The sequence below is a fragment of the Lagopus muta genome, chromosome 12, assembly GCF_023343835.1.
Source record: "Lagopus muta isolate bLagMut1 chromosome 12, bLagMut1 primary, whole genome shotgun sequence".
NCBI classification, from domain to species: domain Eukaryota; kingdom Metazoa; phylum Chordata; class Aves; order Galliformes; family Phasianidae; genus Lagopus; species Lagopus muta.
In genome coordinates, this window is record NC_064444.1 from 371,447 (window position 1) to 385,329 (window position 13,883).

A 13,883-nucleotide genomic window follows, 5' to 3' on the forward strand; every position below is an offset into this window, starting at 1 on the left:
TACCTCCTGGATGACAAAGAAGACTATTTCATTAAAGTGACACCATTGTTTTATTCAGCGGCATCAGCATTCAGTTCCTCAATCTGTTGAAAGAGGAACTTAAGAGATGGCCTGCTGACAAAAAGCATCAGAAAGTCTTCTTGGAGACTGATATCCCCTCAGCTTCCAATTAAGAAGCCAGGAAGATGCTTAGATCGTATTCAGACTTTACAGCATGAACTATAACCCATCATTAGCCTCATCATTAGTACAGTAAGAGAAAGTTATTGTTTCTGGATGCTGTCTAATGGCATTCGATCTGTACCACTACAATACAGAAAACTAAGGCACATGCTGGTATATGTGGTGTAACAGCCCTTCCAGTCTGAGACAGATCAGCCTGTTGCTGAGACAAGACACGGGAATCACTTCCTTGGACATCTCTGCAAACTGAGCAGACCTGGTGAAAGACAACTTGAATAGGGATCATCAGAAGTATGCAGAGAAGTCTGCCATGGGAAAGCAGGTCTGCTAGAGAACATCAACCACTCTGTCACGAGCTGCAGTTCAGATGCGGGCACATCCTGGGGATGACACCAATGCAGCAGGGGTAGAAGGCAGCCCCTGGATCAAGTTTTCAAAGTCTACTGTACTGAACATTACTTCCCACTTCCGATATTTGCTACGTATCACATACTTTCCACCCCTCCACCAGGTACAAGGCAAAACTGCATCCTGAAGAAAATGAAGAAACAAAGTCCAACAACTGGAATTAGGCCATCTGAACAATTAGGCCACATTTCATTGCTATGCACTCCTGTTAAGAGAAATCTTATTAAAATACAAAGCAGATTTATCATATGACTACACCATGTTTGGCTGAGAGAGTATTTGCAGGCAGTGCTCAGCTCGTAGCTCAGAAAACAAGCCACCACCCCACTGGGATTTGTCCTGGAGATCACTACGAGGACATTACATCAAGACACTCCAGATTCTGTTGCCACTACTGCCAGGTACATAACATTTTTCCAATAAACAGTTCAGAATTACTGAAAGCTTGGGATAGCATTACATAAACTGAATTTAATATCAAAAGGAAAGATGTAATGAACAATGCATTCAGCACTTTTGTCCTTTTCACATTCTATTTGGTAAATCAGCTATTTTTAATTTCCTTGCAGACGCATCAGAATTTTTAGTCTTTGCTAATGAAACAGATATGCAGCATGTCTGGATGTTGCTCTACTTCAGATTTTGCTAACAAAACTGAATTCAGGAATTAAAGATGAAATACCCTTTGCTTATTTGCTGTCATGTAAACATGCCTGACTAAGGGGCCACGCACCCTATTATTAGCCATTCTGAAAGGAACATCCGACTGTGGTAAAGATGCATCAAGTTCATCTGCATCTCTGAGCAGTGTGACAATATCCATACCCACCTGTGTTGGATGGAGTGAAGCCTGGTAAGGATGGGCTGTTGAGGCCTGGGAGCAAGACTGGAGGGATGCCCTGTAGTGCTGGATATGCAGCAGGAAGGTTAAGAGCTTGCAGAGGGGTGTTATCGAACATGCCCTGCTGTTGAGCTGCCAGACCAAGAACCTCATTGGCTTTTTTGATCCGGTCCAGCTCCTGCTGAGCCATCAACTGACGTACAGTAGCTGGGTCAAAATACTCCTTTTCCTTATCCAACTGGCTTCCAATGGTTTCTTTAACTTTGGAGATATGCTGTTGAGAGAAGATATGGTCACGTACAGACAGTCGAGCGCTGTACTTGATGCCACACAAAGTGCACTCTGTTTTGGGTCCCTCATAACTTGTTTGGTTTATACCAAAATGCTTGGCCATGCTGAGTTTGGACTTCTTCTCCTTTGCCCTAGCATTCTGGAACCAGACCTGAACAACTCTCTTTGGCAGTCCAATGTCATTGCCCAGGACCTCACACTCCAGCATGGTAGGTGTCCTGTAGTCATTAAAGCACGACTTAAGAACTTTTAGCTGGAGATTAGTCATCTGAGTGCGAAAGCGTTTCTGCCCGGGCCGATCCCCGCTCTCCCCAGATTTGCTGGCCGAACCACTTGCACCAGGGCTGGGTGAGCAGGGATCCGCAAGGCTGGATGTTTCACTATAGTCCACAGTACCTTCATTATCATACTCTTTGCTGTAAAAGCTGGGAGCTGGGCTGACCAGGCCAGAAGACAGCCGATCTTCATATTCAGACATTGCTATCATGGCAGCTTTTGTCAGACCTTCGCTGGGTCCTGATGTCGATTTGGTTTCAGTTACGATCCCTGTTGCGCTGTCGTTGTCCGCGTTCCCTTCGTCTCCTGTTGTAGTGTCTGTGATAGCAGTGTTGACAGAAGAGCAGTCGTCATTGTCCAGTTTTGTTTGGTCAAAGCTCAGGTTGACCGAGGACATGGAGGGACTCTCAAAGTCCTCTATCCCTTCCACCTTGATGGAGGACGGGCTCAGCAGAGTTCGAGGTGACAGTTCCATGCTCTTGTTCACGGGGGAGAGAGGAACGCTCTGACCATCACTGCTAGTTGGTGGCACGTGGGAAAAACTGGTTCCATCGAAGATGTCTCCCTTCATCTGGAGTCCCCCGTCGCAATCTAAGAGCATAGCAGACAACGTCAAGTTGTACCCAGCTCTCTTGGCCTCGTGCCAGTGGCGAGATCGGATGTGAGCTTCAAGAGCCGTCTTTGCTTTAAAGAGAGCTCGGCAGAACGGACACCGTCTGTGGGCTTGGGCAGGCCCCACAGCTCTGAACTGCCCCTTCCTTTCCCGCGCACGGGTGTTCTGAAACCAAACTTGCACCACACGTTTCTTCAAGCCCACTTCATGTGCAATGTGATCCAACATTTTCCGTGTTGGGTTGGAGTCGAGCAAGTATTTCTGATAAAGAATTTCCAGCTGCTCTGGGGTAATCGTTGTTCTTAGACGCTTATCCCTTTGTGGTTCTTCTCCTCCAGTCCCACTGTCATTTTCTCCGGGGCTCGCACTGGCCTTCTCCTCCAGCTTTCTCTTCAGCGTGTTCATTGTGGATGTTGGTGTTGATGGCGAAGTAGCTGAAGTTGCTGAAATCTGTGGTAACGTTCCAGACAGCAGCTGGCTCGCAAGTAGTGGATTACTGGGATCAAAAAGCATGAAAGGCATATCCAGCGTTCTGTCCAGGAATGGAGGATGGATAAACTGGTTTTGTGCACTCAGAAAATGAAGCTGCTGATGCTCCTGCCAGTGCTCAAAGGAAGGAAATGCCAGCTTACACTGGTCGCACTGGTATGGGATTAGCTGCGGAGGTAGGTTTGCCAGCTGTTGAGGGGTGGATGTGTGAATGGGTTTGAGGGAGAGATGTGACAACTGAGATGGACTTGGGCTTGACTGTGACAAGGAACACTGAGGGGGCTGAGGAGGTGGAGGTGGCTGCTGCAGTGAAGAGGGGGAGGATAACTGTGAAATCTTTTGGTGTGCTGAACTTGTCTTCTGTTCTCCTTGGTCCTGTTGCTGCTGAGACTCTTGCTTTGGTTGTACTTGCTTCTCTTGAGTTTGGTTTTGCTGTGTACTTGGAGGTTCAGACTGCTTTGGTTTCTCATCTGTAGCTTCTACTTTAGAACTATAGGTGGAGGAATCATCTGCCTCTGCTGTGAGCTGCAGAAAAGCTGAGGAGGTTGCATTAGCTGAAGATGTAGGCGTGCTGTAAGCTTGTGAGGGCATTGGTGTGCTGCAGGAGGAACTGGCTGGAGTCAAAAGCTCCATTGCATCCATAGAGTCTTCATTCTGGCTATCATCCTGTCCATCCTCATCCTCATCTTTGTAACAAAGCTTTTTCTGGTGTTTAATGAGATCGAAAATGCGCTGAAAGACTAGGCTGCACTTTTTGCACTGGTAATTCAAGTTGCTTGTTCTAATGTATCTGTCATTTGTAAGCTCCCGCCGTTCCCCATCTTTGCCTTCTCCCTGATTCTCATAGTTTTTCCTAGCTTTCTGACGGGCATTCTGAAACCACACCACTATGACACGTGTTGGGAGGTTCAGCAAGTTAGACAGCTGCTCAAATTCATCATCCTTTGGATAAGCATTGGCATCAAAGAAGTCTTGCAGGACTCTGAGCTGGTAGTCAGTAAAGCGTGTCCGGGAGGACCGTTTGCTTCCCCAGTACTCCTGCTTTTGAGGTTCTGGAGAAGGAGGCCGTGAGTCTATCTTCAGTTCTTCCAGGCTGGTAATGGGGGGATTACTGAAGTTGTATGGGGAATCCTTGTTGCGCTGGCGTTCTTTGAAAAGAGTATTTCTGAACCAGTGCTTGATCACCTTCTGGGGCAATCCAGACTTGTCTGCCATCTCTTTGATCTGTTCCTCACTTGGGGAATTGTTAATATCAAAATACTGCCGAAGGACTCTGAGTTGGTCATCGGTGATTCGTGTCCGTGGCCTCTTGTTCTGCTGCTGCTGGAGAAGGCTTGGGTTGAGCTGATGCTGGTATAATTGGGCCAAGTCGGTAGGCAGAGGGTCTACAGGACCAAGCTGGGGTGGCAGCTGAGCAGGTAATGTTTGTAGTGGCATGGTTTGCATCATCAGTGGTGAAAAGATGGGGAGCTCCATTGGCATAGAGAGCTGGGTGAGTGGCACAGATGGCTGGGCTGGTGCAATTGTAGGAGAGGTAATTGGTGGGGCAGAAGTAGGAATGGTAGGAGTAGAAGCTGGCTGAGGAGGTGCTGGAGGCAGTGGAGGTGGGGGTGGTGGAGGCGGTGGCGGTGGCTCTGGGGTCTGAGGCCGTAGTGGGTACATTTTGTCATAGTGTTCTCGGTACTGTTTGGCAAATTTCTCCAACTGCTTAAAAGGAAAGTAATGTTGGTGAACATGCTCTTGGTGGCTCTTCAGGATGAGGATGTTTGAAAAGAATTTTCCACATGTATCACACTCCAGCTTTTCCAAGTTCTCACCTTGCTCTGTCTTGCCATTTTTCTTCTGCACTTTCTGCTTGTTCTCGTTATACTGAATGACAAGCTCAAAGCCAAAGTTTTCCAGCAAGGCTTTTGTGGCATTCCCCCTTGCATCAGATGCAATACGTGGGGGCAGTAAGGAGGGCTCTGAACTGCTGCCTGGTACAAAGTCCTTCTTGTCTTTGGGCTTTAAGTTATCAGGCAGAGACTCCTTAGATGCTGCACTAGTGTCTCCCCTCTCTGCGCTTTCCCGTGGGGTTTCTTTTTCCTTCTCCTTCACTATGGGTTTATTCTTCTTCTCTGAGTGCTGACTCTGCTGTATAAGGACAGAGTGAGGTTGTGACAAGGATAGCTGACCTTGCTGCTGCTGAAGGAGCTGTGGATGGCTCTGTTGAGGGAGCTGAACCTGGGCCTTCAGGTCCTCCAGCAAAGTTGGACCTGTACCGGTCAGTGTCAGTGCACCACTGGTGACAGGCAAACTAACTTCTGGGTTGAGCTGGAACTCAGCGCTGGGAATGTAGAAAGGAAACAAAAGATGCTGCTGTTGTTGAAGCTGCAGAAGGGTCTCAGTGGTCATTGGAAAGTGTGGCAAAAGCGCTGGATTGAAGAGCTGAGACTGCAGGAGAGCAGCTTGTTGCTGCAGTTCCTGCTGCAGGTGGGCCTGGACTTGGGCCTGTGCCTGTGCTAAGGTCTGAGCTTGCTGTTGCTGCTGCTGCTGCTGCTGCTGTTGCTGCTGCTGCTGCCTGGATGCAATCATGTCTGCCAGCTTCTTCCGGTTTACCTCTTTGGGCTCAGAAGGGGAGGAGATATTAGTGCTAACAGGGTTACCTATGGGAGGAATTCCCACGGTGTCACTGGGCGCCTGACTGAGCAGGTTGGGAATGGGAGCGGTGCCCGAATTGCTTGTGTTGGTGGTTGTAAAAGCATTACTGTTGCTAGTGCTCACTGGGCTTGGTGTAGATGAACCCAAGGAGAGACTGCTGTTGCTGCTATTGCCAGCTCCATTACTACTGCCGCTGCCCCCCGCTGCCTCTAGCTTGGCTGCGCGAGCCTTTGTTTGATGTAGGACAGACCTCATATGGATCTCCAAGGTAGAGCTCTGGCTGTAGGCAACGTTGCATGTGTTACACTTAAAGGGTTTGTTGTCGGGGCTACTGGTAGGTTCAGGTTGCCCAGTAGCAGACTCTTGGAGGGCTCGTTTCAGTTTATGCAGATGAGAAACTGAATTGTAATGAACCAGGAGAATGTTCTTTTGCGTGAAAGACTCCTTGCAGACTGTGCATTTGTAAGGGCGAGATGGATCTAGGAATTTCTCCATAGTGAAGTTAGGGCCCTTCCTGAAGGGTAAGGCCCTTTTTGGTTCAGAGCCAGAATCCTCTTGTACTGACCCCGAATCACTCCCTGTCGGGCTCTGCTTATCTTCCAAGTCGCTCTCTTCCTCCTTATCTTCCTCAACTATAATAGTGTGGTCTTCTGCAAGTGAAGGATCACCCATAGCAAGGAGGTCTCCATTGACCAAAAGGCCACCGTACAGCTGCTGAATGTCGGCCTCACTCAGCTCCAGATGGCTGGTTTCCAGGTGCTTCTTCAAGGCCTGAAAGGTTCGGAAGCTGCGCTGGCAGAGGCAGCACATGGTGGCTGCTCGGATCACATGGTACTGGGAATGGAGCTGCAGCTTCTCGATGGTTTTGAATGCCAAGCTGCACTGGTTACAGCGGTACTTGTAGACATGGCGATCAGACACTGGGAGCTGGGGCCGCTTGGCGTGAACTTCATTGAAATGCGTCTGCAGGGCTGCTGAGCTTTTGAACATCTGGTTGCATCCCTTCTTCCAGCAGAGGAAACCGGAGTCCTCCCTGGCAGAGCTCTGATCAGCTGGAGCGGGCTTGGGTTCACCGCTGTGCTCCGTACCTTCCGATGGTAAAAGACTCTTTCCTGAGTCCTCAGAGAGCTCTGTGAAAACAAAATCACAACAAAACTGGAAATTACACTAATGCACAAGGACTGTTTTTTCCCCCCGCTGCAAGACAGGAAGGTATTTCCAACTCTTCACCTCTACCTTCATTCCTTTTAACACCAGCCCATTATCCTCATCACGGCCCAATGCATAAGTTTACAAAATTTACTTTCTTCCCACTTTGAATATCTGAAAATATTCACACATATACGTCTCCTTAGTGCATTTATCACCTTTAATTCTCCCTTTTAAGTGAAGGCCATCCAGCCACCAATCTGTTTTTGCTTTTATTTCTTTGATGTCCTGTCTAACTTCTAGTAAGAAGGTTTCCCCAGCTGAGCACGGTATTTGAATCCTGGTCCCATCAAAGCTAAAATAGGAATGAAATTCATGTACCACTGGTAGCATCTCAAAAGGTGTTGTTTGATGGAGGGAGAAGAAAGAACAAGCACTCGGTTCTCTCTCCAGAGAGAAAATGCACCGAGTGCTTTTCTCATAGTACATTTCTGCCAGAAAAGGCAGTGAGATATTGGCAGAAGCTGAAGAGGGGATCCTACTGCCCAGCGTAGCGTTAGCTGTCCTGCCCACATGAGCACTTCTCCAAGTGGTGCCAACTTCCTGAAAGGGAGCAGTGGCTGTCTTAGCTCCCAGATTCCTCATGACTTGCCAGGAGGGCACAGAAAGTAGACTGACACTGCTTTCCTGCCAACTTTAAGATGAGACGCTTCTGCCCATGCAAAATGTTGTTCTTGGGATGCTCTAATGTCACACTGCAAAGCCACTACTAAACTGCCATTGATTTACAGCCACGTCTTCAAAACACAGCATGGCAATGAGGCAGGTGGGAGAGATCTGAGCTGGACAAGCACTGCAGCAGCTCAGAGCTCCCTGAGAGCAGATGCACTCGAGCTACGGCAGCAGCAGAGGTGTTAGTACAGTCTGCGTCAGCTGCAACCCTTGTGGTTTCCCAACCAGCTCTTTAAGCCCTCTTACCACCTCCTTCTCACTGCTCCCATCTGGTCTCCTTCACAAGGATTTAATACAATTTCCAAGTGAATCGCCATGGTGTGTGAGCTGTGCAGCTCTGAGCTGCCCTGCCTGTCCTGCGCAGGGGCAGCCGGGTGCTATCACAGAAAGGAGACAGCCCCACTGTGCACCGGCCAACTGCGGTCCCTGCGAGACGTCCAGGTACTGGAGATCACCGAGAGGAGATGTCCCCAGCCACAGTCCCCAGCGGGTGACAGGAGCCCGGGGACTGGGGGACACGTGGGCCTCAGCGGCCGCACTCACCAGGCTGCTTCCCCAGCTCCTCGGTGGTGGAGCTCCCGTCCTTCTCCGGAGCGGCTGCTGGCAGAAACATGCTGCTGGGCATCATCACCTCTGGTGTTGTCACCTGCAGACAGGGAGGTGGGGACAAAGGGAGAAGAAAAGCACAGGAAAATATTTTTAACATTTTCAGCGGCAAAATTAGATACCAGCATTGTACAGTCAGAGCATCACTTTGCATAGCTCACTGAAGACTCATGTTTATTAGACAAAGCTCACATCAGTCAAAAGTGTTTCTACAGTTACATTCTGGACATAATTAGCAGTGCACACTTGAAGAATAATCTTATTATTAATATTTTTCCTTTATGTAGAATTCAGACTTTGATCACTGACAATGTTTTGTCATGGGCTGTGAAACTTCTTGTGCAACCAATTAGGTAGATAAGTTGAAAGGCCCACCTTAAGCTGCTGAAAACATAATAAGGCCCCTAATTAAATCATACCTCGTAAAGTACACTGTAATCTTGAACTAGGGAGCATTGCAGCACTGTTTTCAAAGTGTATCGATGCAGGAAAGGGAGGGGCATGAGAAAGAAAAGTACAAATAAGGAGAGAGGTGACAAAGGAAAGGATGAATAAGGAAAGACTAAAAAGACAGCAAATTGTCTGTGGAATAAGAAGCTGCTGGTAACCCTTTCCTTGCTCTGACTGATGTGTTCCCTTTGCTTCTCTCCAAGCGCTGGCCCAGAACGTGCATCATCATTGCTGAACCCTAACCTGAGCACCAACATTTGTGCAGAGCTGGAGACACTGTGGATCTTTGGAAGTCCCAAATGCTTACACTCGTTTTTTTCTGGAAAACCCCCTTTCTTCAGGTCTTCTATCTGGTCACACAAGCACAGCACAAGGCACCCAGCTGGTGGGGCTGTACCTGCACAGGTGGGGATCAGGAGGCCCTGATTCAACTGCACTGGGCACTGACAAACCATGGTGAAACTGCACCTGAAACACTGTACACCTCTGTGGAGGATAGGAAGCCTCCTTTATTGATGTCAGCAATCACCAACCTACACCAGACCTTGGTTCCATTGAGTGAATAGAAGCAAAAGTGGTCTGTGAAAGCCCTCAGAAAGAAGGTTCATGAGTGTCTGCAGCCATCCAAACTGTGCAGTGAGGGATGTGGAGCCACTGTCGCTGCTCACAGGGCAGCATCCCATGCCTACAGCAGCAGCGTGCCTATAGCAGCATTATGCCTATAGCAGCACTATGGCTACAGCACTGCACCAACGGCAACAAAGTGTCTGCAGATGTCTGCAGGGGGGATGGCACTGAGAAATGACACCAAGGGATATTGGGCACACCAAATCCATTCCATTTTACTGTAACCATGAGCACTGATGGCTGCAGGTGGTGGGTCAGGAGATGCCTGAGGTCCCTGTCCATTTGTGGGGCTCTGAGGATGGGGAGAGCCGGGATGCCGAGGAATAAAGGCCCTGACCCTCTCAGCTTTGTCAGCAGGGAGAATGCTTTCCTCGGATCTTCAGGAATTACAAAAAATAGATGATGAGAAATTAAAAAAAAAAACAACCAAAAAACCAACAGAGTAGAAAAAGAATAAAATTATCTAACACCTCAGCTGCACATCATTATAGAGAACTGCGGGCTTTTTACACACATTACAGTAAGGCAGCCATCCCCACCACCAGACTCAGTACGACGGATCAGTAATTGTTTTCATACACTTTAATTAGAAAAACTCAGATGGCTATGAATAATAATGGAAAAGAGAGACTTTTGCACTTGAAAGGTTGAAGTCAATCAAGTGTGAATGACGGCAAAAAAGAAAAAAAAAAAGACACCAATTCATCAGGCCTCTGTTGTCTCGCCGCGTCTTTAATCATAATTCCTGATTGGGATTCAAGAAGGCAGTAAGCAGCGGTTCTTTGTCTGCCTTCACCTTCCGTCAATTAACTCTCCCCGAAATATAATCATCAACCTCACATGCTCCTCTGCATCTTAATCTGGGTCTCCAAACCAATAAGTCCTGCCCTATATGTGTTTAAGTAATTACCTTTATCTACCTGCATCTCTGCAGCCACAGTTCTCACCCTGCTCCCGCCCCTCCCTCCGCACGCACACAAAAAGGCAGAAATAAAAAGGCTGCGGTACATTAAGTGTGCTGCAGGCACAAAAGCCAAAAAGGCGTAGAGGAAAAAGCTTGGAGAGCAGCACAGGGCCCAGAAATGCTGGGTGTGGATGTGGGCACAGTGGTGCAGACAGTGGCGGAGGGCTGCCCTGGGAAGCATCAGCACTGCTTGTTCTGCGGCCGACCTGACTCGACCTGCTGCCATCCTTGGCCCGCAGAGCAGCACCAGCCTTGGCAGCCACACAGCTGCACACCTCCAGCAGTTCTGCACTGACAACGAGCTCCAGCCTCCCAGGTTTGAACCATCTGTCTGTCTGGACTGCAAATATCGTGTCCTGTTTGTGCACGTTGTTGCTGCTTTCAATATAAACAAATAACAAGGCTAGGCAGGGGGCAGGAAGGCACAGTGGGCCACGGTCACCTGGCAGGTAAGAGGAGGAGGGGTGTTCCGAAACACTGTTGTGGTTCAGGGGTACTGAAATCACACCGATGGTTCTGGTGACAGCGAAAGGAGCTCCGTGCTGGGGGCCCTCCTGCCCCTTCACCCGAGAGGCACTGCCAGGGCTGCTCTGAGTGCCCACCCATGGCTGCACTCCGCACTTGCATCCCCAGGCTGAGATTTCCCTCAGCACCAACTGCTCCACCACAGCAGCACATCAGTCCATATGAACTGCTGCTAAAAGAACAGCCCTACAGATCTAAGTCAGGCAAACGTGATTTGTCTCCTTCCTTTCCTTCCATACATACGCTTTCTGCTCTGCTCAGCATTAAGCTGTGCTGCTCCTACACAGCTGCAGCCATGCACTGTAGCCCCTGAGCCACCAGCAAAGCCCTCAGTGCTGACTCCACTCTCACACCACCTTTTCTTTTCAAATGGATCTGAAGGATGGGGAAGGATCTGTGGCTCACTCTTATCTGCTCCTTCCAACGACCCAATGGCTGGGTGTGAATATAACCATCAGGTTCTGTCCATCAGCGCACCAGTGATATGCGTGAGCAGCTTCAGAAATGCATACGAGCTGAGGCCCCGCCGCCCCATTCTGCTCCTGCTGCCCTGCAGCCCATGCCAGGCATGGAGCGCTGCTGAAGAACGGCACTGCCAAAATGGCAGCCTCTGGTGGGACAAATCTCCACCTCCAAGAACGCCATCAGAAATTCAATCTCCTCAAGGAAAAAAGTTCCCTTATGACCACCTACACACTTGGGTACCCCTGTGGTCACTTCTTTGACCAACACAACCCAATGACTTTTTGCCACAAACACCTGGACAGACGCACTGTGTTTCCCTCCCTGTTCTACAAGCACCTCCAGCACACAGTGCTCTGACACACAGCAGACCTGCCAGGCCATGGCTTTGGGAACAACCTGTGAGCCTGCAGATGACACCGTGGCAGTGATGCCCCATCGGCACAGGGTTGCTGAGCAGCGCCACGTCAGCCCCAGGGGCACACAGGCATATTTGTGCCACGTCCAGAAATTTATCTTTGGGTACATGAACAACCAGCTCCATTCACACACCGCATCAGCCTTCTGCTTTCCTCAGAGTGAGCAACCACACAAGTGGCCCTGGAACACCAAAATGGTGCAGCTTTGAAAAGAAAACCTCCAGAAGGGGTCTGAGGAGATACATTACGATCCCCATGTCCGTGCAACCTAGGGGGAAACGCGCCATGCAAGGTTCCCAAACCAGACAAAGGAGGTAATTTCCATTACAAAGAGAGAGAGAGGGTGCTGGAGTGAAAAGCTTCATTAGACTCAGAGAGGCAAAGCGATGGCAGTATACCAAGGTCACTTCTAATTTAGACCATCTAATTGGCAAACATGGCTCCAAATGGCTATCATCTCACAGGGCTCAGAATTAATGAAGCCCGATTATTTTCATTACCTTCATCCGAGATGGAGAATGAGACACAGAGTGAGAGGGAAAGGGGGGAGCGCAAGGGGGCGAGAAGGAGGGAGAGAGAAAAATTGAATGACAACGAAGGGAGAGAGTAATGAGAAAAGACAATAGGAAAAGGGAAAAAATGTGAAGAGGGAGAAGTGCGGACGGCAAGGATGGGAAAGAATCACTGGTGGAGCACGAGAGAGAAGAAAACGATGAAAAGGAAATGCTGGAAACACCGGGAGAGGACTGAGAACAGCAAGGAGAGGAGCGTGCCACAGGCCGAGCCGGGGGGAGGGAGCTCTGGGAAGCCGTCCCTTCTCCCGCTTCAAGCCCATCAGTCTTGTCAATCGACTGAGCCGACGAACTGCACTTCACCCTCATTAAGGGGCTCTCTGCTGGAGCGGTGCGGGCCTGAGCCTGGCGGCGCGGCTGCTGGGTGGGAAGATGGCGATCAGAGCCCAGCGCGGCCAAGACGCCACGCGCTGTAAACCCCGCCACGTCTGTGTGCAGCTGGAGGGGATGAGGGCTCCCGGCCCCCTCTGCACCGCTACACTGCCCCTGGAGCCCTGCCCGGAGCTGCCGGCCGCAGGACAGCCCCCGGGCTGCGCGCCGCTATGAAAGGACAGGGCACGAGCCACACAGATATGAGATGCTGAGCATAAGCAAGTAGCTGTTTCCATGGCAACAGACATATTAGACACTGCAGGTTCCTGAAAGGCGTCTGATAAGGTATTATTAACTGGAGCCTCCTCCAAATGCCAAATGCAAAGACACTGTGTCGAAAGGGACCTTGCTGCCATAGACTGGGCTGCAGTTCACTTGGCAGCACCGAGGCCTGATCCGCACATCAGAGTATGACAGGAACCCACAAGGCAACGCTACGAATGTCACATGCTGCCAGGTTCTGCACAAGACATACGCATCTCACCAAATATTTGCCGTATGAACCCAGAAAGAGCCACACACAAGCTGGATGAGAAGGAGAATCAGTCCTTCTACCCAGACATATCTCTGGGTACAAAGCAAACAGCCAACCAGGGCTACCAAGGCAGAACAAAGAAGGAAGACGACGATCTTCACATTTCTCAGCAGAAGTGCTGCACACTGCAGCAGAAGAATGAGGTCCTACCATAGCACAGAAGATGTGATGACCTAAAAGAGCTGCCACACCACAGCAGTTGCTCTGGCCGTGTCCCTTGGGCACTGCCCTGAGCTCCCAAACAAGAGGCTTCTGTCAGTCTTTGTGTACCTTGGAGGACAAACACCTGTGCAAGCACTAATGCACCAAATCAACGGGTTTGTAGACTGCATGCTCTGCAGACAGCCCAGCCCAAACAAACCATACTCACAACAGCAGAGAAGACACCCTTAGAAAACCAGTTAGATTTACTGGCCTAAGAAAGATGCTCAGCTTCTGTTTACTTATCTCACTGGGTCAAAACATCTTCCTTAAATTTAGTTAGAGGCTAACCAGACTTGTTTACATCCTCAGAAGGTATTTGCACAATTGAGCATGAACAATTAAAATGGATGTAGGTCCCAGATGTCTTTGTGATGGGGCAGTTCCTTTATTTAGATCTATGCAGTGTCCACCAGAGCAGAGCAACCCTTACTTGAGCCTGTGGGTACAGAAAGCTTAGTGAACTGCTCTTGGTCTGTCTTCCTAAGTCTCTTTACATTTTGCTGTTCAGAGGATGCTGTGTGGGAC

General features: G+C 49.4%; 1 protein-coding gene across 6 annotated transcripts in view; it reads right to left on the minus strand.

Annotated features, from left to right (window-relative positions):
* The window catches only part of ZFHX3 (zinc finger homeobox 3), a 510,916-nt gene that overhangs the window by 9,910 nt on the left and 487,123 nt on the right, over window positions 1-13,883 (minus strand). For all 6 annotated transcript variants that reach the window (XM_048958823.1, XM_048958822.1, XM_048958824.1 and 3 more), the window contains 2 exons: window positions 8,166-8,268; window positions 1,421-6,871 (listed from right to left, as the gene is read on the minus strand). In XM_048958823.1, the coding sequence (XP_048814780.1) occupies window positions 1,421-6,871; window positions 8,166-8,268 (5,554 nt within the window). The remainder of the gene's footprint in view (window positions 1-1,420; window positions 6,872-8,165; window positions 8,269-13,883) is intronic.